Below are 25,447 nucleotides of genomic sequence, written 5' to 3'. Positions count from 1 at the left end.
AGGGCACCTGAAGTTGCGGAAGAGAATGCTCACCTCTCCCAAGGGAGAGCTGGTCCTGTGCTGTGGTAGGGGTTTCTAGGGGAGCCCTCCCAGGTGGGGAGACCCGACCCAGGTATGGGGGTGACAGCTGGAGCAGAGGATCGCTCAGTAGCTCCGGGTCCGTGGCATTTGGATAATAGCCCGTGTCCCCACTGGCGCCTGCTGGTCCTACCTTCTCCCCAGAGTCGCCATCCAATCTTGCCCAAGGATCCCCAACTGACTCCTCTCTGTTCTCGTCGGTGTAAAGAGGGCAGAAAGGAAAGGCAAGACCAGTGTCACGAGCTTTTTTTGGCCTGGGCCCACGGTTCCCTTACCTTGTTGATGCCCAGTTCTTTTGTATTTTTATTTTATTTTATTTATTTTTTAATCCTCACCTCAGGGCATTTTTCCATTGATTTTTAGAGTGGAAGGGAGGGGGAGAGGCAGAAAGAAACATCCATATGATGCAGTCACTATTAGGACCACCTCTCCTGTCCTGCCCCTGAGGGTCACCTTCTCCTGAGGGTTACATCTGCCAGGCACAATTTGGTGCCTTTCCTGGTATTTAATCCTCACAATGACCTTCTGAGAGAACTCTGCCACTTTTTCTATATTAGAAGAGGAAACCAGAGAACTCGGGCTAGCTACGCTCCTGGCCAGGGTCACAGCGCCAGTGAAAGGCAGGGCTGCGTCCAGCCAGAGACTCCACCCCAGTGTCAGCTTCTTCAACCGCTAACCTGTGCTGTGAAACTGACCTCTGCGTGCACTCTGGGGGGGGTCTCACACACACCCTTTGCATTCTCTCTTCTCTCGTAGCTCAGGTGCCTGGGGAGGTGTGAGGCCCAGCGTAGGGAAGGGACTGGCTCCAGGGCCGTAGCTGCCAAGTGGCAGAGTCAGATTTGAGCCGCAGGCAGATTACAACCATTGTTTTCTTCTCCATTCCATGGAGGGCGGGAGGAAACGGAGCCCAGGTGGGGTTAGATGTGTACGAGTCACCACCCTCTGGTGGGCCCAGATCAGCACCTGCACCTGGTTGGGGTTGAACTTGAATGAAGTCCTAAGAAGGTCCTGTCTCTGTCCTGAATATGTTGCTGCTACTGAGACCTTCAGAATCCTTCGCCTTTGTTATACCCATTTCAGAAAAATGTGAACACATACCTCTAATATATATATTTTTACTTACATTATTATATACGTATGCATGACTGTAGTAAAATATTGTGCATATCATTAAAGTACGCTTATAACAGTTTTTAAATCTGTAATGAGACACTTTAAAATTATATTTCTTTTAAATTACGGAAGGGGTATATCCTTCACCCTCACAAAATATTATGATTAAAAAATAAGTTCCTAACCCACAGAATGTACAACCAAGAGTGGGTCATGATGTAAACTATGGACTTTGAGTGATTATGACGTCAATTTAGGTTCATCAATGTACGACTCTGGTGGGGGGTGTTGAGAATGGGGAAGGCTATGCACGTCAGGGGGGCAAGGAGGTATATGGAAACCTCTGTACCTTCATTTTTCTCTGAACCTAAAACTGTTCTTAAAAAAAAAATAAAAGTATTAAAATAAAAAAATAGCTCGGCTGGCCTGGCTCAGTGGTTGAGCATCGACTTATGAACCAGGAGAACACGGTTTGATTCCCCGTCAGGGCACATGCCCAGGTTGCAGGCTCCATCCCCAGTGTGGGGCGTGCAAGAGGCAGGCAGCCGATCAATGATTCTCACTCATCATTAATGTTTCTATCTCTCTCTCTTTCTCTTCCTTCCTCTCTGGAATCAATAAAAACATTTTTAAAATTGTGGCAATAATGTTTCGGTGACAGGGATGATTGAGAATGCTTCAGTTCCCCTCTATGGGTTTAATTTTTTAATTCAGACCTTGAGTAAGATATTCTTAGGATAAAATGTATACAAACAAGAAAAATGGCTGTTTTTTCTAAAGCCTATGTTTACATAATTATTTTATGTTGAAACTTTTAAAACCAATAAAATGACCCTCTCCAGAGCTTTGCCTGAGGATGTTCATCACCTGTTGTAAATGAAGTCCCTCCCCGCACCTCCACCTGCCTGGCCCCGCCCTACTGCTCTGACCCAGAAGTATCTGGGCCGGTGCCCAACATTTGCATTTTTTTAAAAGTTCCCAAGTGATGCTTATGCTGCTGGGCCTGTGGGAGAATTACAGGACTACACTCCCAGGTGGTAGAAGTTTACTCTCCCTCTCCCTTCCTCTCTGAAATCAATAAAAAATATATTTAAGAGAAAAAAAGAATTTATTTGGCACTAAATAATCAGTATGTCCACTTTAAGTGATGACATGTAAACTGAAGGACAGCACTTTTTTCCTTGTGAGAGCAGGTCTATTAAACGTGGGGACAGTGAAACCAGGAAGGGCCTAGGATAGAAGCCACAGGAGAGAGAATGGGTGGGGCTGCTCTGGGCCTCTAGGAAGGTTACGGGAAAGAAGTGAGCCAAGGCGGGGCTGCTGTCAGCTCACTGGAGTCCGAGAAAACGGGGCCTTGGGGGCAGGTGCAGGGGGTTAGCCCGGGGCGGGATGAGCTGCTGCTGCCCATTGTGTCCCCGGTTGCCAGGCTCTGGGGTCCCTTAGAGTTTAGGAGATGCCCTCCAGCGGGGGGGAAGTGGGGAGGGAAAGCATGCCAAGACAGCACTTCTTGTGTTCTGGAAGCCAGATAGGACTGGAGGGCATTCAGCTCCAACTGGCATCTCTACCCACCAGCATCTGGCTCAGCAGAAATGCCCCGATTCCCTGGGGGTATGAGAGATCACCTATTGTGCTCTGGGAAGTCTGTGCCTGGCTTGCAATTCTTTGTAATAGGTCGTCTGAGGGAGGGTTGGGGTGAGGCAAGGACATGGGTGATAGGTTACCTGGCCTTGGCCTTTCTCCTGTGTCTGGGACTTTTCTCAAGTGCCCATCGACGTGAAGACCAGCTCCACACAGTGGCCAATCCCTGTGAAAGCAGCAGCACTCCTCCAGAGCTGCCATTGTCCAGGACGGTGGCCACTAGCCACACGTGGCGATTAATTACTAGACATGTGGCTGCACAGGAATCGAACCCAGACAGAGAAGGGGGCCCAGGGAGTGGTTCGCCACTCGCTTCTGCTCACTCAGCACCTTGACGCTGATGGAGGAACCGGCCCAGGGCTGCAGTTCCGCTTTTCCCCGATCCTTAGGTGTCCTCAGAGAAAGCACCACCCTGGCTGGTGTCAGCTTTCTCTTCCATCAGATGGAAAGCAGTTAACACGCTGATCTCAAGGTCCCATCAAGTCGAAATGCCCCATAGTCTCCGTTGTTGCTTCTGTCCACCCCTGACCAAGTGAATGGGGGAACCTGACTTCCTGCTTATTCTAGGGCCCCACCATTTCCTAGGGGCTCAGGGACCTTGAGGAGACGACAGAGACACACACAGCATCTCAGCATAATCCCCTCCTCACAGAAATGCTGCCGCAATAGCCCTGGGGGGAGACTAGCCAGCTGGTGGAGGTTCCCCCCATTCTACAGATGAACAAATCGTTCAGAGAGGCTCTGTGATCACCAGGAGTCAGGCACAGACTCCTAGGGTGTTAGTGCCGAGAAAGATTCAAAGATTAAAGGGAGATCGTCTCACTCTCATTTTACGGATAGGGAGACTGAGGCCCCAGCCCATGCAAACAGGAAGAGCCATGGCAGTGACGACAGGGGAACCCTCAGGTTCCAAGACACCTAGTCCTGCTTCTTCCCTTTAAACTGTGCCTCAGTTTCCTCATCTAGAAACTAAGGAATCTAATCGTGCACAACTCATCAGGTGGTTGTGAGCACTGAGAGGTAAACTCTCAATTAGTAGCTGTTCTATAATGCTGCCTGCACTCACCTTTTATTTCCATGTCAGATGGACTCATGACGACTTTGGCTGGAAGTGTCCCAAACAGACTTTTCATAAAACATTCACCTGCAGTGGTGGGCTGAGAATGCATTGGGTGATAAAGATCAGTGAGGGCCCAGCTAGTGTGGCTCAGTAGTTAAGTGACGACCTATGAACCCAGAGGTCACGGTTCGATTCCCGGTCAGGGCACATGCCTGGTTTGCGGGCTTGATCCCCAGTGTGGAGTGTGCAGGAGGCAGTCGATCAATGATTCTCTCTCATCATTGATGTTTCTATCTCTTCCTCTCCCTTCCTCTCTGAAATCAATAAAAATATATTTAAAAAAAAAAAAGATCAGTGAGGGTCAAGAGAGTTGAGGACCCCTTGCTATGGAGGCTGGGGAGGTGGCTGTGATTCTGGGAATGATGCTCCTGCAGGTGTAAAGAAATAAAGAGTAAGTCACTAATCATCCGAGAGATGCAAATCAAAACGACAATGAGGTACCATCTCACACCTGTCAGAAAGGCTATAATTTAAAAAACGACAAGTGCTGGCGAGGATATGGAGAAAAGGAACCCTCATGCACTTCTGGTGGGAATGCAGACTGATGCAGCCACTGTGGAAAACAGTATGGCATTTCCTCAAAAAGTTAAAAATTGAACTCCCATTTGATCCAGTGATCCCACTTCTAGGAATATATCCCAACACCAATTAGAAAGGATATATGCACCCCTATGTTCCTAGCAGCACAATTTACCATAGCTCAGTGCCCATCAGCAGATGAGTGGAAACAGCCTAAGTGCCCATCAGCAGATGAGTGGATTAAAAACCTGTGGTACATCTACACAGTGGAATACTATGCTGCTGTAAAAAGGAAGGAACTTTTACCATTTGCAACAGCATGGATGGAACTGGAGAGCATTATGCTAAGCGAAATAAGCCAATCAGAGAAAGATAAATATCACATGATCTCACTCATATGTGGGATATAATGATCAACATAATTTGATGAACAAGAATATATCCAGAGACAAATGGCAGGGGAAGGGGGACACGGTTAGAGAGCAACCAAAGGACTTGTATGCATGCGTATTAGCATAACCAGTGGACACAGACACTATGGTGGTGGGGGCTTGCCTGGGGTGGGAATGGCTGGGGGAGGGAGGGTCAAGTGGGGAAAAAAGAAGACATATGTAAAACTTTAGACAAATAAATAAAGTAAGTAAGTAAATAAATAAATAAAAGAAGGGGGGGATAAAGAGTCTGACCGCCCCCCATTGCAGAGATGAACACATGAGGAAGGACACCCAGGCCCAGCTGGCGGATCACAACGAGTCATTGTCACTCGGGTCTGACCTTGCTCCAAGTCCCCTGCAAGAAGGGCCAATTAGTCCTCATGGCAACCAGCGCCTGTCATCCGAGCACAAAGCAAGCTCTGTGTTCCTGCCTCGCTCCTCGGGGTGCTATTTCACAATGCACAGCACCTACAGCTTGTCAAGGTGAAACCCGGGCAGCTGTTGTCTCAGTTCCTCCTCACACACAGCATCCCCGTGCAGGAGGCAGAGAATGTCTGTCTTCTTGCCTCGAGGACTGCATCTCCCCTTTGCAAGCGGGAAACTGAGATGCAGAGATGGCTGTGCAGCTTTCTATAAAGTCCCACAGCTAGGACGTGGCTTAGCCAAGGCCCCAGCTACAGTCCCTGAGTCTCTGTTTAGTCCTGTCCAAGTCTTTACTCCAAAAGGGACTGCACTGACCAAGGGAGGCTGGAGTCTTGTATTGCTTTGCTCACACCACAACTACTCAGAGACACTTCATACATTTCTGTGTGGAGGTCATAGTCTCCTCTGTTCTCCCTTTCATGGTGCCCACTCTGGGCCCTGAACCATTGCTCAGTGTGCTGGGATGGAGCCCCTCAATGCATCCAAAGCATGTGTGCTCCAGGAAATTCCAGGCCCTTTGATGATTATGTGCCATTTTAAGTGGTCACATTTCTGGAGGGAAATTTTTTTTCTTAACAATTACAAAAAACTTCTGAGTATCAGAGAAAATAGCCTGACACAGCAATGCCACTCCTAGGTATCTACCGGGTATACCGGTTAATAATGCGGATTTTGTAATCAAAGAAAACACAATAATTTCAAGAGAAACATCAAAAGTGCTTTATTCAAAGTAATGTCCATCACTAGCTACACATTTCCCCCATCTTCCAGGTAATTGGTGGATACCGTCTCAATAGAACTTTTCTTGTTTTGAGGCAAACCATTCAGAGACCCAATTTTCCACTTCTTTGTATGTTTTGAAGTGCTGCTCAGAAAGTGCGTGTGGCATCGATTGGAACAAGTGGTCATCTGAAGGAGCAACCCACCCGCCTTATTCACCCAAGAGAAATGAAAGCACATGTCCACAGAATCACTAGTACATGAGGATTCATTGTAGCTGAACAGGAAACAATATATATTGACAGGAAACAATAAAACCACACATGGAACACTACTCTGCAATAAAAAGAAACTGTAGACATGACCAAATCTCAGAGAGATTAGATTTAGCAAGAGGAGCCAGGCGCAGAAGAATATATACTGTATGATTCTATTTAGGTAATGTTCCAGAACAGACTCAATAAACTACAGAGATTAAAAACAATCAGAACTGTGGCTGGAGAGGACAAGAAGTGGTGGGAACCTTAACTAGACAGGGCTACAAAGTAACTTTCTGGGATGACATAAAAATGTATACCTGTTTGGGGTGGTGGGTGTATACATTTGTCAAAATCACCAACCTGTACATTATACTTCATTAAGTGATTAAGCTAATAATGCCTTATTAGATTATACCTCATTTTTAAAAGTCAAAATTGAGGGAAGGGTAAGAGTCACTTGGGAAGAATGTATTTCCCCCATAACTTCACTCATCCACACATTTTGTTCTGCATACAGGGTTCCCATAAGTAAGTGGTTATTTATGTATTAATTATAAGGTCACTTTGGGGGAGGGGGGAATTTTCAGTAATGATCCTGGGCTTTTTGTCATCCAGTCAGCTCATCTGTGATTGAGTACCTACCCTATGTCTGGAAACGTCTGAAAGTAGTGCGCTGGAAATACAGAAGTCAATACGGCACAGGCCCATCCTTTTGAATCTGTATATTCAAAAGTATATACATAGTCAGGGCAGCGTCCTGCCTGTGGCTCAGGGAAACTCCACTCTGAGACTGAGAAGGGAGGGCATTCATTGAATTGTAGGGAACAGCTTCTTTCACTCAATCAACACATAACCCTCACTTGCTGAGCACCTGGATATGCCCCTTAAGGAAGGCCATTTTGCTTACCCCTCGGAGGCGGCCTCCGGAATAAGACTGCTTGGGGACTGCTCTTTGCCAGTGATCGGTGATCCTGCTGATTAGAAAAGGTAATCCGTGCGAAGTGGTTGGCACAGAGCCAGGTACAAAGTAAGTGAGCAGTAACTGTTAGCTGTTGTCATTGCTACTGCCCTCCTTCACACGTGCCAGGATTTGGCCCACAGCACAGTGTGGCGTCACTGAACCCTAGTCCGGGCCTGGGGGAGAGGACGTCCGCTACTGTTTATCGCTCTGAAAGAAAGAGGCGTGGATCCTTGCTCCTTCAAGTCCCCAGAGCCCTGACAGAGGCTTCTGAGAACAGCTCGCTCTCTCTCTCTCTCTCTCTCTCTCTCTCTCTCTCTCTCTCGGTGACCGCAGAAACAGGCCAGGCAACCTCTTTGCCTGGTTTTTGTGCTCAATTCGTTTTATACAGAAATAACTCTGAGTTGCTTTCTGGAAGGTGACAAGCCCATGTGTCCTGACACAAACCAGGCCGGGGCCTGCAGCGACAGTCCATAGAGGACCCCTCCTCTACAGAAAGGAGATTTCAAGAGCGGGTCTGGGAGCAGGAACCAGACAGGCTGGCCCTGCTTCTGGAGAGGCACCTTGTAAACAGCCCTGGGTCCTGCGGGAAGCAGTGCCGGAAGGGAAGCGGTCTGCCAAGTGAGGACAGGGATGTGAACTGGCCGTTAACCCTGCAGCATTGGTGTCCCAGACTTACCTCAGGGGCTTTCTCGTGGCCAATAGCGAGCACTCACCCATTCAGCCTTCCCCCTCATGTGATAGGGCTGCGTCTGGGAGCTATTATCCTCACGGGTGCCACACTCAGAGAACTGCATGTACACACACACACACACACACACACACACCTTCCCGACATTTGTCCACATTCTCAGCTCATACGCTGGCTCACAAGCTGACTCACCACTCACTCTGACTCACAAGTACAGAGTTTCAAATCCACCAAACACACGTGCACAGCTACACATGCACTCATTCACACATACTCTAACAGACACACACACTCACCATACACACACCCTCAGCCTCATACACATACGCTGACCTCTTCCTGCCAATCACTTGTGAATTCTCAGAACGGGACCATCAGGCATGTTTGGGGGTGATGCCTGGACCTCTGGGTTCTCAGCAAAACATTTTTCCTGGCATCTAAATTCCATGTGGTTCCTCGTCCTGCAATATCCGGGACCCAAGCAATGCAGTGTCTGTTGAGAGAACAAATGAAGTCTCGAGCGCCTAGCTTCGTATCCTTTGGATTTTCCCAAGTCACCGTTGTGATGTAACATCCGTGGGCTAACTTCAACTATTTCCTGCCAATTTTATACACACCCTTCGTCGTTCGGCTCAATTACATATTCCTAATACTAATGATTTAAAAGAGAAGAGCTTATATGTGGGGGATATCAACCGCAAATGTCCAGTCTGCACACACACACACACACACACACTCACACACACACACTCACACACTCACACACACACACTCACACACACTCACACACACACACACACACTCACACACACACACTCACACACACACACTCACACACTCACACACACACACTCACACACACTCACACACACACACTCACACTCACACACTCACACACACACACTCACACACACACACACACACTCACACACTCACACACACACACTCACACACACTCACACACACACACACACACACACACACCCACGGCTGATGAGGTCTGGGCATGCTGCCCCTAATATGGAGGCTGCTCAACACAGACAGACAAGACAGACATGGTTCCTCCTGGGCCATAGATTCTTCCCCATCCGGAGCAAAGGGATAGGGCTGTGTCTCAAAGCTATTATCCTGATGGGTGCATATAATACTAACCACCGCTGCCCAGACTGACCAGAGCTCAGACTCTTCACAGAGCCCCAGGACCACCCCCCCCCAACCCCGCCCCAACCAGAAAAACAACTTTTACTACCAGAGCCGAACTAGCTCCAGTTCCCAGGCGAGGGTGTCAGGTGGTTTGCTTCTCACTGGCTCCCGTCCCCCTCAGGCCCAGAGGAGGGGAGGTTTATTTACAACTGGCTGGGCCCTTGGTCTACCCGTGTGACATGGCCCTGGGTGACACTGCCCTGCCTGCAGGTTAAAAACCTTCAAATGTCAGCAATTGGTCAAGTTCAAATGAATACTTGATCACCCTTCAAGAGATGAGGTAAACAAGACGGTTTTTTCCCAGATGGGTTCTTCCTCCAGTATCAAGCCATCATTTGATTTATGCCATATTAGGAGCCAAAATATACAAAGTAGATAAACAAGTGGATATTAACAAGGTGCCTGTTTGACTTGTTTTAAGGTTACTAGGAATGAAAAGCAGTTTATTTCTTTCTTACCAAGGGGAGAAAAACTGCCGTAGAGAAAAAATGTCCATATACAAGCTGAAATCTGCTGTGCCTGATCCTCCCCTAAGATTAGGAGATAATGTACACTTGGGGTCAGGTTGAGATTTTTAGAGACTGCACTCAGGACGCTGGAAGCGAAGGGAAGGGGTGAGGTGGAGTCAGTTCACAACTTCTTTTTCTAAGAACGGGAAGTGCAGAGGCAAGAACCTTGCCCTGACCGGTTTGGCTCAGTGGATAGAGCGTCGGCCTGCGGACTCAAGGGTCCCAGGTTCGATTCCGGTCAAGGGCACGTACCTTGGTTGCGGGCACACCCCCAGTGGGGAGTGTGCAGGAGGCAGCTGATCGGTGTTTCTCTCTCATCGATGTTTCTGACTCTCTATCCCTCTCCCTTCCTCTCTGTAAAAAGGTCAATAAAATATATTTTTTTAAAAAGAAGAAGAATCTTGATAAGCACTCACTTTAAAAGACATTTGTGTTGCCCTAGCCAGCTTGGCTCAGTGGATAGAGCATTGGCCTTCGGACCGAAGGGTCCCAGGTTCGATTCCGGTCAAGGGCATGTACCTCAGTTGCAGGCTCCTTCCTGGTCCGGGCCCTGGTCAGGGTGCGTGCAGGCCCTGGTCGTGCAATTGTCTCTCTGTCTTTCTCTCTCTCTTCCACTCTCTCTAAAATCAATGGAAAAATATCCTTGAGTGAGGACTAAAAAAAAAAAAAAGACATTTGTGTACACCCATATTCAAAGCAGCCCTGTTCACAACAGCACACTATTCACAAAGCAGCGCTAGTTACAATAGAAGGCAGAAACAACCCCAGTATCCATCAGCATTAGAAAGGACAAGGGTCTCGAGGTCTAGACAGTGCTAAATGTGATTTCTCGCTAAATGTTAAAATATAGCACAGTATTTTGCAGATGCAGCACTGGACAGGCTGAGCTGACAGGAACCAACTGGTATGAATGCGGAAGAGAAAAAATCAACATGTAATTGACCAAATAGTGTTTATAAGCAATGGCTAAGGCCCCACCAGTGTGGCTCATATGAACCAGGAGGCCATGGTTTGATTCCTGGTCGGGGCACATGCCCAGGTTGCAGACTTGATCCCCAGTGGGGGACGTGCATCTCATCATTGATGTTTCTGTCTTTCTCCCTCTCCCTTCCTCTCTGAAATCAATAAAATGTGTGTGTGTGTGTGTGTGTGTGTATTTTATTTACTTAACTCCTGAAAGGGAGGCTTAGCCATTGTGTATATATATATATATTATAGTAATGAATGGGCAGTTAGAAGTCCTCCAGCCCTGGCTGGTTTGGCTCAGTGGATAAAGTGCTGGCCTGCAGACTGAAGGGTCCCGGGTTCGATTCCGGTCAAGGGCATATGCCTGGTTGTGTATATATATATACACAATGGCTAAGCCTCCCTTTCAGGAGTTAAGTAAATAAAATTACCTTTCGACAACCACCTCTCGTTTTTTCAATAGAGCACCCCAAGTGGAGAACCCATTGAGTTCAGTAACAAAAAGATGAATGGATAGATAAAATGTGGCATATTATTATGCTCCATGAAATAAGCCAGTCACCAAAAGACAAATACTGTACGATTCCACTCATATGATGTATCTAGAGTAGCCAAAGTCAGAGAAACAGAAAGTTAGACTGGTGGTTACCAGGAGCTAAGGGGAAGGGAAATGTGAATTGTTTAATGGGTAGAGTTTCCGTTTTGCAAGATGAAAAAGTTCTGGAAATTGGTTGCACAACAATGTAAATGTATTTAACCCTCAAAAATCGTTACAAATGGCTGGGGAGCGCGCTGGATTGTTGCAAGAATCCAGGAAGACAGCGAGAACATTTGCAAACATGGGAAGTGATATCAGGGGAATTGATGTTTACACAAGATCTAAACTCCCTAGTTTCAGGCTCTTCTGCACATGGGCCACGAAGTTTCAAACACACTGTACGTGCGCGCCCGCACGTGGTATTTTGTGGAAGAGCCACACTCAAAGGGCCAAAGAGCTGCATGTGGCTCTCGAGCCGCGGTTTGCCGACCACGGTGTGATCAGGAAAGGTATTCTCAGCCCAGAAAGTGAAAAGGGAGAGGGCTGAAGGGTAGGGTGCCCCCCTGGGATCTTGTCACACCTGCCTGTCCTCTGTTTAAGTTTCCCCAAAACCTCACAACTCAAGACCAGGGCTTCCTGAAGGGGCCCTCGCTTCTTTTAACTCCCTCTAAACCAGTGGTTCTCAACCTCGGCTGCACATTAGAATCACCTGGGAATCTTTTTAAAATCCTGATTTCTGGGCCTCATCCTCCGGAAATTCTGTTTCTTTGTTATGGGGTGGGGCCACAACATTAGTAAGAAAGAAACAGAATTTCCGGAGGATGAGGCCCAGAAATAAGGATTTTAAAAAGATTCCCAGGTGATTCTAATGTGCAGCCAAGGTTGAGAACCACTGTTCTACGTGGATTGTATGTTTATTTGTATGATCGGTCGTCTCTCCTGAGTTCGGGAAGCAGGGTCACACTTGGGTTTGCTCTCTCTGTCCCAGGCTACAAGGCCTCTTGGTGTCTCAGCTGCTCCTGCCCCGTGCTGGCAGGGCCCACCTGCCACCATTCCTCTGGGGGGTGGGGGGGGGGGGGGCTCTCCTGGTGACCCTGCCAAAAGCAGGCCCTGGGCCCCTTGCTCAGGGCCCCTCAGTTCTGGCTCCCTCTTCCAGGCTGCGGTGTTCCGTATTCGGTTGCGGGGAGGGCGAAAGGGCAGCCCTGCTTTCCCTTGTGCTTCTCCATAAATTATTTTCTCGCTTCCACAAACCGCCCCACACCCGCCCCAACTCTAATGAAAAGCAAAACCATTCCGTCTCAGAGGCTGCGTCTGTTCCTAACACGCCTTCTTCTGAAGCAATGATGCCCAGAGCAGCTGCCCCCTGGGATTCATTCATTACTATAACAAATGTTTATTGACAGTCTGCTTTGTGACATGAACTATTTCGGGGACCGGCGGGTGCCTTCCTGACAAAAACACAGAATTCTCTGTTTCCCTTGAGCTTCCATTTGAATGGCAAGAAAGGAATAATGAATAGCCAGACGGAATAAAATGACACCAGGTGATCAGTACTATGGAAAAACAATAAAGGGGACTGCGGTTTTAAACAGGGTGGTCAGGAGAGGCCTCACCGAGACAGTGACGTTCGGGAAAGAAAAGGGAAAATGCAGAGAGAAAAAACATGCTTTAAAAAAAACAACACAAAAAACCTTTGGTAGCTCCTCTTAGTCCCCAATATAAATTCCTGACTTTGAACATTGCCTTTGGGCCAGGTGCCAGAATGGCCGCGTGGTTAAGGAGTTGAACTTAAGATCCTATGGCTTTATATCCTCATGGGTCCAAACCCCAATGTGGTAGAGGTTACCTGAACATGGCCTTCGGGTTGTTCGCGGCCTGGTCCGGCTCTCTCCAGCCTCACCAACCTCAAATGTGCACACGTCCCCGCGACACACACAGCAGATGCCTGATGCTCCTCACAGCGTTGCTATCAAATAAGTGGGTTTGTGGGAGAACCTGGGAGGTCAGCTGAATGCAGCTACATGGGAAACATGCAGAAGTCTTAGCCATTACTGTTGGACTCCAACCTCAAGCTCACGTATAACTGCAGATCTACGGCACGAAAAGGGGCAGTTAGAAGTCCTCCAGCCCTGGCTGGTTTGGCTCAGTGGATAAAGTGCTGGCCTGCAGACTGAAGGGTCCCGGGTTCGATTCCGGTCAAGGGCATATGCCTGGTTGCGGGCTCGATCCCCAGTAGGGGACGTGCAGGAGGCAGCCAATCAATGATTCTCTCTCATCATTGATGTTTCTCTGTCTCCCTCTCCCTCTCCTTTCCTCTCTGAATTCCGGAAACCCTTCCGGCCCAGAGAAAGATAGTGGGGTTCTTGGGGTCACACAACCTTATTTGTATATCGAGGCCAGATATTCTGCAGGAGTAACATTTCATGCATGTGGTCTTTTCACGAGACTTCAAGTTCCTCTACCGAGTGCCTCAGAAGGAGAAGTGACTGTTTGGAGTTCCTGTCCACCAACTGACCATGAGTGAGCTGAGTGCCCCAGTTAAAGAGCCCCTTTCCCATCTATCTCTGCAACACCCAATGTAGCACCATCTTTCCTGCTTGTAAACTCGGGGGCTGGAGGTGGGGGTTCTAGGTGTGTGCTGGAGGGACAAGGGCTGACACTCTGTTGTTCCTGGGAGAAGGGCTGTCCAAATACAAAACCCAGGAAGAATCTCTTGCCATGGACCAAGGCTTGGCTGGTGGCAGGGAGCCAGAGAGGGGAGTCCCTGGTGGCTCAGGAAGAATAGGGGCCCCTATCCAACTTCAGGGCTAATTGTTCAAACCACAACACGCATGAGGAAGTTAGAACTAAGTGTGAAGGTCATCAGATGGTGACAAAGCCAACAAAAGCAATGAAATGAATAAAGCTGTGATGCCAATCCTTTAACCAGAGATGGGGGTTTGGTGGGTGTACGGGAGCCTGCTGGTGTGAAGGTCAAGTCTTCTTACTCCTACTGCCCAGGTGAGGCGTGAAAATTTACACCTAAATCACCAAATCCCTCCCCAGCTCTTGGGGCCCAGATGCCTCAAGAATCCCGTAACCCTTCTTCCCGTTGCCTCCGCCATGCGAGCATGTCCCCGACAGCGCCAGGCCTCCCTCCCAGACCTCCTCACAGTGCCCAGGCCCTGTCGCCTTTCCCGGGGACTTCCCCAGGCCGTGATTTCCCTCTAACTCTACACAACCTATCAACTTGTGCGGGGCATCAAACCTGCAACCAAGGTACATGTCCTCTTGACCCGGAATCAAACCTGCAACCCTTCGGTGCATGGGCTGACCCTCTAACCACTGAACAACACCGGCCGGCGCTTTGGTATGTATGTAATTTTAATAAATAATCCCACTCCCTGTGCAGAAATGAATCGACTCAGTGCCAAGAAAAACCCCTCAAACCGGAATGGCCTCATCTTGCTCTTGGCAAGAGGAAGCAGGCTTTTCTGCTCCTCTTCTATGCAAGAGTTGAACAAACCTCCCCCTGAAGTCCAAAATGTTATTTCTGGCCCTGGAATGCGCAGCTTTTGATGGGCTGATTCAAATCATCTAGAAAGAGCAACTGTGGAACTGCTATGCGGGCAGGTATTTATTCTTAAAATCAACTCCTGAGAGTCGTCCAGGATTGTGTACAAAGGCCCTAAGGTCCAAACGACATCTGCTCTTCTATCTCATGAGCTAGACTCAGAGGCGGCATTGGAATTGCCTGGAGCAAGAGCAGCAACTGTGGCCCAGGAGGTCAAAACTCAGTAACTCAAGGCTTGTCAGTGATCCGGGCTGTCCGGGCGGCCTTTTCCACCACGCCGACCGACAGTCCACGCTTGGTGACCCTCTCCATACTTGAAAGATTTTATTTCAGAACAAAAGCGAGCAGCCTGTTCCCTGGGAAGACAGATCAGTAAGTGCCCAGAAGTTTTGTTGAGGTTCCTTGAAGGAATCCAAAGTGCCCACTGGCCTTGCTGATGGCAACCATCTTGGCAATGATCGGCAGATTATGTATAATAAAGGAATTCCATTGTTTTGCCAGATTGTTGGGTTTTGTTGTTGTTGTTAATCCTCACCTAAGGATAGTTTTCCACTGATTCTTAGAGAGAGTGGAAGGGAAGAGGAGAGACAGAGAGAGAGAAACATGGATGTGTCTGAGAGAGACACATCAATTGGTTGCCTCCTGCATGGCCTGACAAGGACCTGGGATCAAGCCAGCAACCAATTGCTTGCCCGGAATCGAACCCAGGACCCTTCAGCCCTCGAGCCGACACTCTATCCACCGAGCCAAACAGGCTGGAGCCATTGCTTCGCAGGGTTCTGCGAGTGCCCTAGAATGCCAAGGCCTGTGACAGGGGCATTCAATGTGTGCATTAACCCATTTAACACAGCAGTTCTGTTTCCTGAGAAGCCAGCTCCACCTCTTCTCTGGAGACCACTATCTTTCTCTTACTCCATCTTTCAGGGTTATCCAGCCGTTGGCGGGCACTGCCAGCAACTTGGGTTCCTAAGGGTTTGTTAACAGCAGCACATCCCCAACAACTGTCAGGCATTATGCATTCACTGGGCTGACATACCAAAGTGGCAACCCCACCCACGACAATCCCAGGCCCTACCATGGCTTGTCCGCCTTCCTCAGCAGCATCCTGAAAGCCTTTGATCATGAGCAGGGTTATCTTTTCTCCTTGCTCCTCAGTCATATTCCGGCAGATGCTGAGTCACAGCAACATGTCACGTTCAGTCACGCCCATGGCTTAGAGGTCACTCGGCATATTGGCACACACTATGCACCCCATCATGTAGGGATCTACCACCAAGGGGGAGAAGAAGTCCGTGTCTGCACAGTGACAAGCCTGTGTGCCACCTGTGTCATCCCAGCCCCAGACCTGGGCATTGGGCATTGGGATGATGCAAGAGTCCATTCCAATGCCCAGGACTGGAAAGGTTGGGCTTTCCACCCTGACCCGCAGGCCAGCCAAGGCCCAGTCCAGGGGGGGCCGCGGGTCAGTCTCTCCAAGAATCTGGGGGACCTTGCAGCTTCAGCGTTTTATGTCGGAGAAGCCCACCAGTTCGGGCTGGGACCCAACTCCTGGGCCTTGGTGGGTCGGTGGCTCCTAGAGACCAGCCACGGAGCCTTCCTCCCCGCGGGCGCCTGCCCCTGCGGCTCCTGCCATCAAGCCTGTCTGGCATGAAGGTCCTTCTTACTTTCTGCTCCAGTTAATACCGAATAACCGTCAGATTCTTGCTGCAGAGGTTCTCCCCGAGCACGACTCCCACCGCCGGATTCAGGGCACACCATGTTGTCCTGGCCTTCCTGGGCGCTGAGGATTTAACACAGGGTCTTCATTTGAGCCTTACAACCCCTACGACATAGATTCTGTTATTTTCAATTTACTGACCAGGAAACTGAGGCTCAGGTACCATAGCCAACACCTGCTGGCTCAGGGTTTGAACCGAGCTCACTCACACTCCAGGCTCCAGGTCGGCTAGTACTGTTTCTCCGAAAAGCTTCCTGCCTCAGAGGACGACTGGCAAAGGGTTTCTAAACACATATATTTTAAAGCTAAATACTGTTACAAGTTCCTGTTCCCCAGAAACACTCCCCCGCCCCGCCCAACTGGAAGGATGAAACGGACAGACAACACACAAAAATGCAAATACCAATAAAAAATAGTGTGCTATCCTAGCAATCAAAGAAATACAAATGAAAGTTACCACCGTGTACCGCTTTTTGCTAGTCAGATTTTTTTTTTTTAATGGCTACATTCCAAGCCTGGGGAATAATTTCTTTACTTCTAATGAGTGGTTATTATCTCCATAGGGTTGACTTTTCCAGTTTTCAACTTCGCCTGACTTATTACAGGAGCAATAAACATTTCACAGTCAGCGGCCGGACGCAGGAGGCGGCCGCCGTGCTGGCTGCTCCCGCCCGCGGCGCCGCTGGGCCGGGGACCTGGGACTCGGCCAGGGGGTGCGCCCCAGGCCGCGCAGAGTGGGGTGCGCCGCGGGGACCACAACTCCCAGGCGCCCGCGCGCCCGGCTCGCCACAACCACGTGACCGCCAGGCCCAAGTCGCAATCGCGGCAGCTGCTGGACGGACTCGGGACCGGGAGTCCGGAGCGGGCAGGTCCGTGCCCAGCGCACCCGCAGCGCGCTCACCATGGAGGTGAGTCTGGGCGCCGCCGAGAGGAGCGGGCGCGGGGTAGGCGGCTGGGGCCGGGCCCCTCGAGCAGCAGTGCCCGGCACCCCAGGTGCCCGCCGCCCCCGGCCAAGGGCTGGTGAAGGGGGTGTGTTGGAAGCACTGTCAACAGCGAGAACACGGTTGGGGAGACGCGAGAGGTAGGGCTGGAGGTGGCTTCGGGGTTTTATTTGTCCCTCCTGCTGGGGGTCGGTCCCACCGAACGAGGGGTTATTGAGCTCCAGCTGTGGAGCAGCTGAGGGTGGGGGCGCAGTGGGCGAAGACAGGCGAGTCCGGGGATCCCCTGCCCAGGGTGCAGTGCCTTTGGGGGTGACTCCGGGAAGGCTCGCAGGAGGAGGGAGCCCGGTGCATTACAACCTGTGACCCGGCGCACACTTTCGGGCAGGTTCCTGTCTTGGCAAGTTCGTGGTCTGATTCGTGTGTGTGTGTGTGTGTGTGTGTGTGTGTGTTGGGGGTTGGAGGAGAGACAACAACCAGATCCAGATCCTTTCCAACCTCCCGACACTTGCAGAAATAGCGTTTCAGACAAACTGGGTTTTTGTGTGTGTGTTTTGTTTTGTTTTGGTAGAGTTCACCTGGGCTGGAGAGGATGACAGCTTGCGAGAGACCCTTTGGTCTTTGAAAAAACCATCTCATTTTCTTCCTCCGTGAAGAAGGTCGTAGAATTTAAGATCCAGGAAGGCGACACAGATCATTTAGTCAAACGCCCTCCCCTACCGCCTGTCGGTTCTCTAAAAGGAGAAATAGATGGGAAGGGCTTGTGGAAAGTTCCCGGGCCAGCCCCAGCCGCAGGCAGGACAGGGACCTTAACCTCCCCCTTAAATTCTTTGGTTTATACATGAGGGAGCTTTTCTTAAAGTGTAGCTAACTCCAGATGAGAAAACACAGATCCAAACAAGTCCCCGGATTGCTCTCTTCACCACAGCCTCTCCCTACCCAGGGTGGGGCGCTGAATACAGCAGATAAACGTCAAGCCCAGCTGCAGGAGGCTGAGATTCCTCCTAAATGTGAAACAAGATTAGAGCCCTGCCCCTTGCACACCCGACCGCAGTGTTCTGTGGGGCCCACGCCATGCAGATTTGAAACTTTTTCTGCAGTGAAAAGGTGAAGGTGGGTGAGGCTTTGTCCCTCCTGAGCTCACTCCCAGGTGAGGCAGAACCAGACCCTTGGGTGGGCACTTCCAGGTTGGAACATACTGGACTGTCTGTCTTCCCCTGACTGCCTCCTGCTTCCGCAGGTGTCCTAGCCACCTGCCTCCCTAGCTGGATTCCGTGTCTCCAGGGGGTTTTGTCCCCAGCACTCCCCAGAAGGCCTCCCCTGTGCCTCCCTCTCGCTGACTACATACACCATTGTAATGACCTGTTCGCGTCCCTCTGCCCTAATAGACCAATAGCTTCATGAGGGCCAGGACTTGTCTCACCCATCCCTGTATCTCCAGTCTCTGCACTCCTAGCACTACCAAAGTAAATGTTTGTTGGTTGAATTAATTTCACTGTTTTGTGAGTGTTCAGGACTAGCCATCTGGGGCACCTGAGAGAGCTGGCCCAGGCCCAAGGATGATAGAAGGAACGAAGTTAGGGAAGTTCACTGACTAGCCACTGGGAGCATTCCAGTCATGCCAACTCCTCGATCAAGTGAACTCAGAGAAGAAGGAGGGCCACCTCCTCCCCCACCCCCTCAGCGGGGTCTGTGCCTGGGGCGTCTGCTAAATTGAATGCAACTCCAGCATAAATGGAGTTTCACAGGATTATTTGTACCTGTGCGTGTTTGCATCTCTTTTGTGAACATTTTGCCATGTCAACAAATATGCTTTTTGAAATCTTAACAAGGGATATCTCTGCATGGGGCTCAAAGGATTTTTACTTTCTTTTGGGCACTGTTTCCGCTTTTTACATTGAACAAGTACCACTTTCAAATTAGGGGGATAAAAAGCTAGTTTGATTTTTCAGTTCTTCAACCTGATTTTTAAAAACCTGCCTAGGTTTCCGTTTCCTTCTGACAAGGTCTTGAATAAGTCCCTCCCCCTCCTGAGCTCAGTTTCCCCATCTGGAAATGAGATGTGGGAGCGGGGAGCTAGAGTTGGACCAGATCAGTGTTTTCCAGCAAAGCTCAGACCCCTCTCTCCTCTACACCCTGTGTTTTATATAGTGGAGTTATAAGGAAGATTTTTTAAAAATATGTTTTTTATATATGTTTTTATTGATTTTTAGAGAGGGATAGATAGAAACCTGGATGAGAAAAATATTCATTAGCTGTCTCCTGCACGCCCCTTACTGGGGATTGAGCCCGAAACCTGGGTATGTGCTTTGACCGGGAATGGAACTTGTGACCTCTTGGTTCATGGGTCGATACTCAACCACTGAGCCACACCATAAGGAAGATTTTATTTGCCAATGTTCCCTTTTATTTGCCAATTACAGGGAGGGGGGGCCTGGAAAACCATGGGACTAAAGAAAACTCTCTGAGAAAATAAATAAAATAGATTTAAAAGTTCTCATCACAAGAAGAAAATAATTATAACTATGTATGGTGATGAATGTTAACTCTTATATTGTGGTGATTATTTTGCAATTCATACATACATTGAATCATTATGTATACCTGAAAATAATATAATAACATATGTCAATTATATCTCAATTTAAAAAAACCTCTCTGTGGATACTTCTAGCTCTGACGTTTGAGGGTTCTAATATTTGGCCATTGTCTTAGAAGGGAAAGGCTCAACTCAGCCAGGATCTCCTTAGCGGGATGAACACTGAATGTGTTTGCAGAGCTACTGCCTCTGGCTGTGGTCCTGCCTGGTGACTAGAGGGGAACTTCCCTTCTCTGAGAGGATGAACCTAATTGATCCATCTGGCTTTCATCTTGCCAAACACAGCCATTAAGCCTGGTGTGGCCACTTGGAATCACCGTCCAGTTCCCAGCCCATAGCACAGGCAACATGGTTACTGGAATGCACCATCTTGGCATCTAACTAGATCGGGCTGGAATCCCAGCTTGGCCAAGTTAATGGGTCTAATTGTCCCTGTCACACAGAGCACTGCTGTGAAATGAGATAATGTATGAAAAGCCCTGATGCCACCTGGAACAGAGGGAGGCCCAGGTGCTCTTTGAGGAGAGCATTCAGACAGGCACTACTGCATGTTCATTGCTTCTACCTTCATTGTTTCCGTAAGACTGTGAGCTCATGGAGGGCAGACCCACTGCACTGATCTTTGTCCATAACGCTGACCATAGAATTGGGCTCAGCAAATGTTTAGGCCCTGGGAGTAAGCAGCAGCAGTTGTTCCTCAGACTGGTGCTTCCCATTGGGTTTGGAGGGCACTGAAGGCACATCTCAGCCTGATCCGAGAACACTGTGGCCTGGCTGGCCCAGTGGGGATGGGCACCCCATACCTCACTTCTATCTGGAGCAGGGCCAGCTCAGTTATGGCTGTGCCGCTGACCCACTGCAGGACCTTGGGCAAGTCCCTGCCCTGTGTGGCCACAGTTGGCCCGGATGACCTCTAGCACTTAAGTGCCGTGACACCATTTTTCTGGGTCTTTAGAAGAGAATGCTGGAGAGTACTAGGGACCACAATTCCCATTGCCCTAGGCCCCCTGTGATGCAGACTGCCTTCTCTTTCAGATGCATTTCTTCTTCTCAGATAAGGTGGTGCTTCTGTTTGATTTCTGGAATGTCCACAGTCCTGCAGGTAAGCATTGGGAAGCCTTCCAGCTTCAGGCAAGGGAGAACCTGGGTTATCTTTATTGGTATAAGTCTGACTCCTCTCGCATAAACATCGAGTGGGAACTTTGCATTTATGATTCTGTTTGCAACCACTGCCTTTCAGATTGCAAAGGGCTCCATTTTCTCATTGATCCTCACAAAGGCCCAGAGCAGCGGTTCTCAACCTGTGGGGCGAGACCCCTTTGGCGGTCGAAGGACCCTTTCACAGGGGTCGCCTAAGACCATCCTGCATATCAGATATTTACATTACGATTCATAACAGTAGCAACATTACAGTTAGGAAGTAGCAATGAAAATAATTTTATAGTTGGGTCACAACATGAGGAACTGTATTTAAAGGGCCAGAAGGTTGAGAACCACTGGCCCAGAGAGAGGCCAGGGATGCAATTTTCCCCTCTATTACAGGGAAGGAACTGAAGGTAGATTTAAAGTTGTGAGCACACAAAACACAGAATTTGTTCTTTTTTATTATTTATTAATTATTGTATTACTAAAGGCCCAATGCATGAAATTTGTGCCAAGGGCTCAGCCCTCGCAACCCCAGCTTCCTCCACAAGGTCGTTCAGCTGTTCAGTCTAATTAGCATATTAGCTCTTTATTATATAGGATTTTCCAAATGAACAACTGGAAACCTACTTTTGCTCCACCCTATATTTTGTATCCCTAGATTTTGTATCCCTAGAAGGCTCTTCAGGGTATTGCTAACAGAGGCTGGTCTGGGGAGAAGAACTGGAGTTTGGGAGACTGGGCTGGGAAGAAGACTTACTTTTCACTGCAAACCCTTTTGCACTGTTTGACTTTATTACCATGTGTGAAATTACTTGTAATTTTATATTTTAAAAACCTGCCTCTTTTGGATATGATTTCCTCCTGGGAGCCCAATAAAGTCCTATTGTACAATAGAAGTAGCAATTAGCAATTAATTTTACACAGCAGCTCTAATAAGCACTTAGCGTTTTGGTAAAATAATTTATTGGGGTTTCCCATTATTATGAAAGTAATACACACAGTAGAAACTTTGGAAAATTACTTGAGACTAAAAACCTTTATCTGAATTTGCTGAGATCATTATGCTCCTTTGTTGTAAATCTTTCCTTCCTCCAGACTTCTCCGTGTACTGCACTTAAATAGGACCTTGCTGTACTACTCTTCCCTTAACGAGAAGACCTGATAGATCTGTGCCGCCCGCTGGGGGAGCAGCTGGGGGCGGTGGTGTATGGCTTCTTCACTCTCGGCCCTGGCTTTTTCAGGCAGATACTCTTCCTGATCTCAGAGCCACAGTCCAGTGGGCCAACCCTACCAAGAAAGGACTGGGAGGGGAAAGACACTGCAGAAGCTCTGAGCCCAAAGGGGGTGGGGAAGAAGCTGCAAGACAGGGAGATGGAGTGGATTCAGAGGGAATGGGTGGAGGTGCTTTCTGCCACCTGACAGGTCCCTGGGAAGCTGCGGGGAGGGGAGCAGTGCTTGCCTGGCCAGGTCTCTGTAACTCTGCCTCCTTTGACAGGCATGGCCCTTTCTGTGTTGGTGATCCTGCTCCTGGCTGTGCTGTATGAAAGCATCAAGTTTGGCAAAGCCAAACTACTCCACCAGAGCCTGATGAGCATGCCCACCTCCACCAGCCAGCAGCGCGAGGAGACAGACCAGGGTTCTTCTTCAAGCTCAGAGTTACCCCCAGTCAGCAGACCCCGCCTCAGGTAACAGGCACGGGGTGTGGGAAATGGGCAGAATACCCACCTTCACCTGGAGCAGTGGGGTGGGCCCAGAGGACATTAACCCCAAGGCGCAGAAAGGAAATGGAGGCTTCAGGAAGGACCAGGACTTGTCAAAGTGCTTAGTTAGTAAGTAGTGAGGTGAACTAGAGCCCAGATCTCCAGCTGCCCAGGCCAGAACTCGCTGTATGAACGGCCACTTGGGAGGCTCGGAACTCTGGTACAGGCCTCAGTCTAGCAACAGGGGTGTCCACCCAGCCCTCCCCTAAATCTCATTAGGCTCCCTCAGGTCACTAAGGCTTACAAACCCAGGATGGGTTCTGCAGCTGTCCCCACAAATGGTTAAGAACTGCTGTCAGCTATGTATCCACATTGGTGGGGGAGCAAGCAGCCTCTCTGTCCTGTCCTTTTGTCCCTTCCTATCCTTCTAGGGCAACCATTTGGGATCCCAATTCTTACCATTGTAATACTGCTCCTCACCACAGATTCAGAGGGGAGAAAGTCACATTGATGCAAATGACCTTATATTATCTCTGTCAGACATGATAGATTACATATCTCATTTTCCCTTTTTGCCTAGGATTCCAGAAAGCTCAGAACTAAGTAGAGAAGTGACTGTCCCAGGCTCCTTGGACAAGTCCCTATCAGTGTTTTCTGATATGTCTCTTTAAAAAGAAACCTCTCCTGGGTTCCGCATACAAATTACAAATAAGCTGGTTCTGTAATCTCTCCCTACTTCCTGATACCAACCCCTGGCTGTCAGCTCGTTACCGTTACCGACATTAACTTGCCTCTCCTTTTTATCTAGGTGGTTCTTGTGTCACTTTGGCCAGTCTCTAATCCACATCGTTCAGGTGGTCATTGGCTACTTCATAATGCTGGCGGTAATGTCCTACAACACCTGGATTTTCCTTGGCGTGGTCCTGGGCTCGGCTGTGGGCTACTACCTAGCCTACCCGTTGCTCAGCATAGATTAGCAGGCAAGGGCTGTGCAGGCACTGAGGGCTGGAGAAAGCTGAGGCTCTCCTCTTCCAGACATTGTACTTCCAGGCCTGAGCCTCCTTTTGCTTTGATGGATGTTCCTCGCCTCACTCGCAGCTCCTAGAAACTTTCAGCTGAAGCCAGCACTTGCTCCCTGGAGTTCAGATGCCATTGCAGCCACCTCTCCCCAGACAGCCCAGGCCTGGTCTTGTGCCTTAGAAGGCTGCTGTGACCAGCAGGAGAATGGAGAGAACAGAACCCAGGGGCTTATCTGTGATTCAAAACTTAAGAATTTCCAAAGATCTTCAAGACAGGAAGATGGGTTCTGGGTGGAGGACGTGGAACCCAGAAACCCTTTGCTCTCCTGACTTGTGCCTTACCCAGAGGAGCATCTTCCATTGGACTTCCTGACCCCCTCTGTCTTTGGGGGACAGAGACCAAGCTGGCTCCTTTTCTCACCCTTCTGCCTTTGGAACCTGTGAAGATTGTCTCTTCTATGGGTCATGCTGATGAGACTGATTTTTCACTTTTTCCCACTGAACTCTTGGTTAGCAATTTTGCACATTAATACAAAACAAAATTTCTAATGAAATGGTTTCATTTTATTCATGATGGATGGCAGCATCTGCTGGGACCTGTTTCCCTTTCTTGGCGGGAGAGTGGCAGTAGATAAAAGCAGGACTGTGATCAAGGCTCCTGCGGACAGAGTGAGCTCCTCCCACCAGTCTGCGCTGCTGGCAGGAGGAAGACAGTCCAATGGCTTTAGGTGCCTGGGGGCTCTTCATGGCCTTAATGCCCCCTTTTATCCGATCCTTCTTTTATGCAGAACAGATAACTGCACTGAACAATACTTAATTTTTATTTATTTATTATGTACTGCTCACCCATAACAAATACGATTCATTCACTTAAAATACTGAGTAAGTCATGGGGGAGGGGGAGGATTGACTGAAGATGCAATAAGCAGTCAAACCAAAGCATCACACTTGTAGAGTGAGACGGGAATCTCCAGATATTGGAAACTCATCACTTTACAGAGAAGGAAACAAGGCCCAGGGAGAGAAAAGCACTGCTGTGACTGTAACGGCTACGCGCAGGTGCCTCTGGGCTAGATGCAAGTTGGTCTTAAGCTCTGGGAATTAAAAAAGAAATGCATTTTAATAAATATATATTTTTAATTAGTGTGTGACTCATCTTGTTTCTCCTCATTCAAACAGCACCCGTAACCCTTACAACAACTGCAGGAGCGGAGTGAGCAAACAGAGCAGGTAGTAGGGCTGTCTAGGGACTGAGTGTCCATCTGCTATGAAGACAGCTCTGTGCTCAGGGAAGCCCAGCCCTGAAACACTGGGCCCACAGGCAGGCACTCCACAATACCAGCCTGGTCAACAGTCATTCTTCTTTTTTTTCTTTTATCCAATCCTCACCTGAGGATATGTTTACTGATTTTAGAGAGAGAGGAAGGGAGAGAGAGATTTCGATCAGTTGCCCCCAGGATGTGCCTCGACCGGGGATTGAACCTGCAACCTAGGTATGTGCCCTGACCAGGAACCAAACTCAAAACCTTTTGGTGTACGGGATGATGCTCCAACCAACTGAGCCACCTAGCCAGGGCAACAGTCATGCTTTTGTTCATGTAACAA

At 49.0% G+C, this 25,447-nt stretch overlaps 1 protein-coding gene and 1 pseudogene across 1 annotated transcript; one reads left to right on the top strand and one right to left on the bottom strand.

Annotated features, from left to right (window-relative positions):
• Nucleotides 1–14,951: 14,951 nt before the first annotated feature.
• LOC139021031 (selenide, water dikinase 2-like) lies at nt 14,952–16,481 on the bottom strand (annotated as a pseudogene).
• Nucleotides 16,482–17,279: 798 nt separating this feature from the next.
• SLC31A2 (solute carrier family 31 member 2) lies at nt 17,280–24,986 on the top strand. Its single transcript, XM_070430876.1, has 4 exons — nt 17,280–17,348; nt 21,013–21,079; nt 22,619–22,808; nt 23,632–24,986. The coding sequence occupies exons 1-4, from the start codon at nt 17,343–17,345 to the stop codon at nt 23,798–23,800; spliced, it is 432 nt and encodes a 143-aa protein (XP_070286977.1). The 5' UTR covers nt 17,280–17,342; the 3' UTR covers nt 23,801–24,986.
• Nucleotides 24,987–25,447: the final 461 nt, after the last annotated feature.

Source organism: Myotis yumanensis, unplaced genomic scaffold, assembly GCF_028538775.1.
Source record: "Myotis yumanensis isolate MYYU_CA2020_CCGP unplaced genomic scaffold, mMyoYum1.0.hap1 SCAF_12, whole genome shotgun sequence".
Lineage (NCBI taxonomy): Eukaryota > Metazoa > Chordata > Mammalia > Chiroptera > Vespertilionidae > Myotis > Myotis yumanensis.
The sequence above is the reverse complement of the archived record's forward strand: the minus strand, read 5'-3'. Positions and strand labels throughout refer to the sequence as shown.

Coding starts and splice junctions, on each gene's coding strand:
- SLC31A2 (XM_070430876.1), top strand. Junction 21,080..22,618: donor GAATGTCCACAGTCCTGCAG/GTAAGCATTGGG, acceptor CTCCTTTGACAG/GCATGGCCCTTTCTGTGTTG. Junction 22,809..23,631: donor GTCAGCAGACCCCGCCTCAG/GTAACAGGCACG, acceptor CTTTTTATCTAG/GTGGTTCTTGTGTCACTTTG.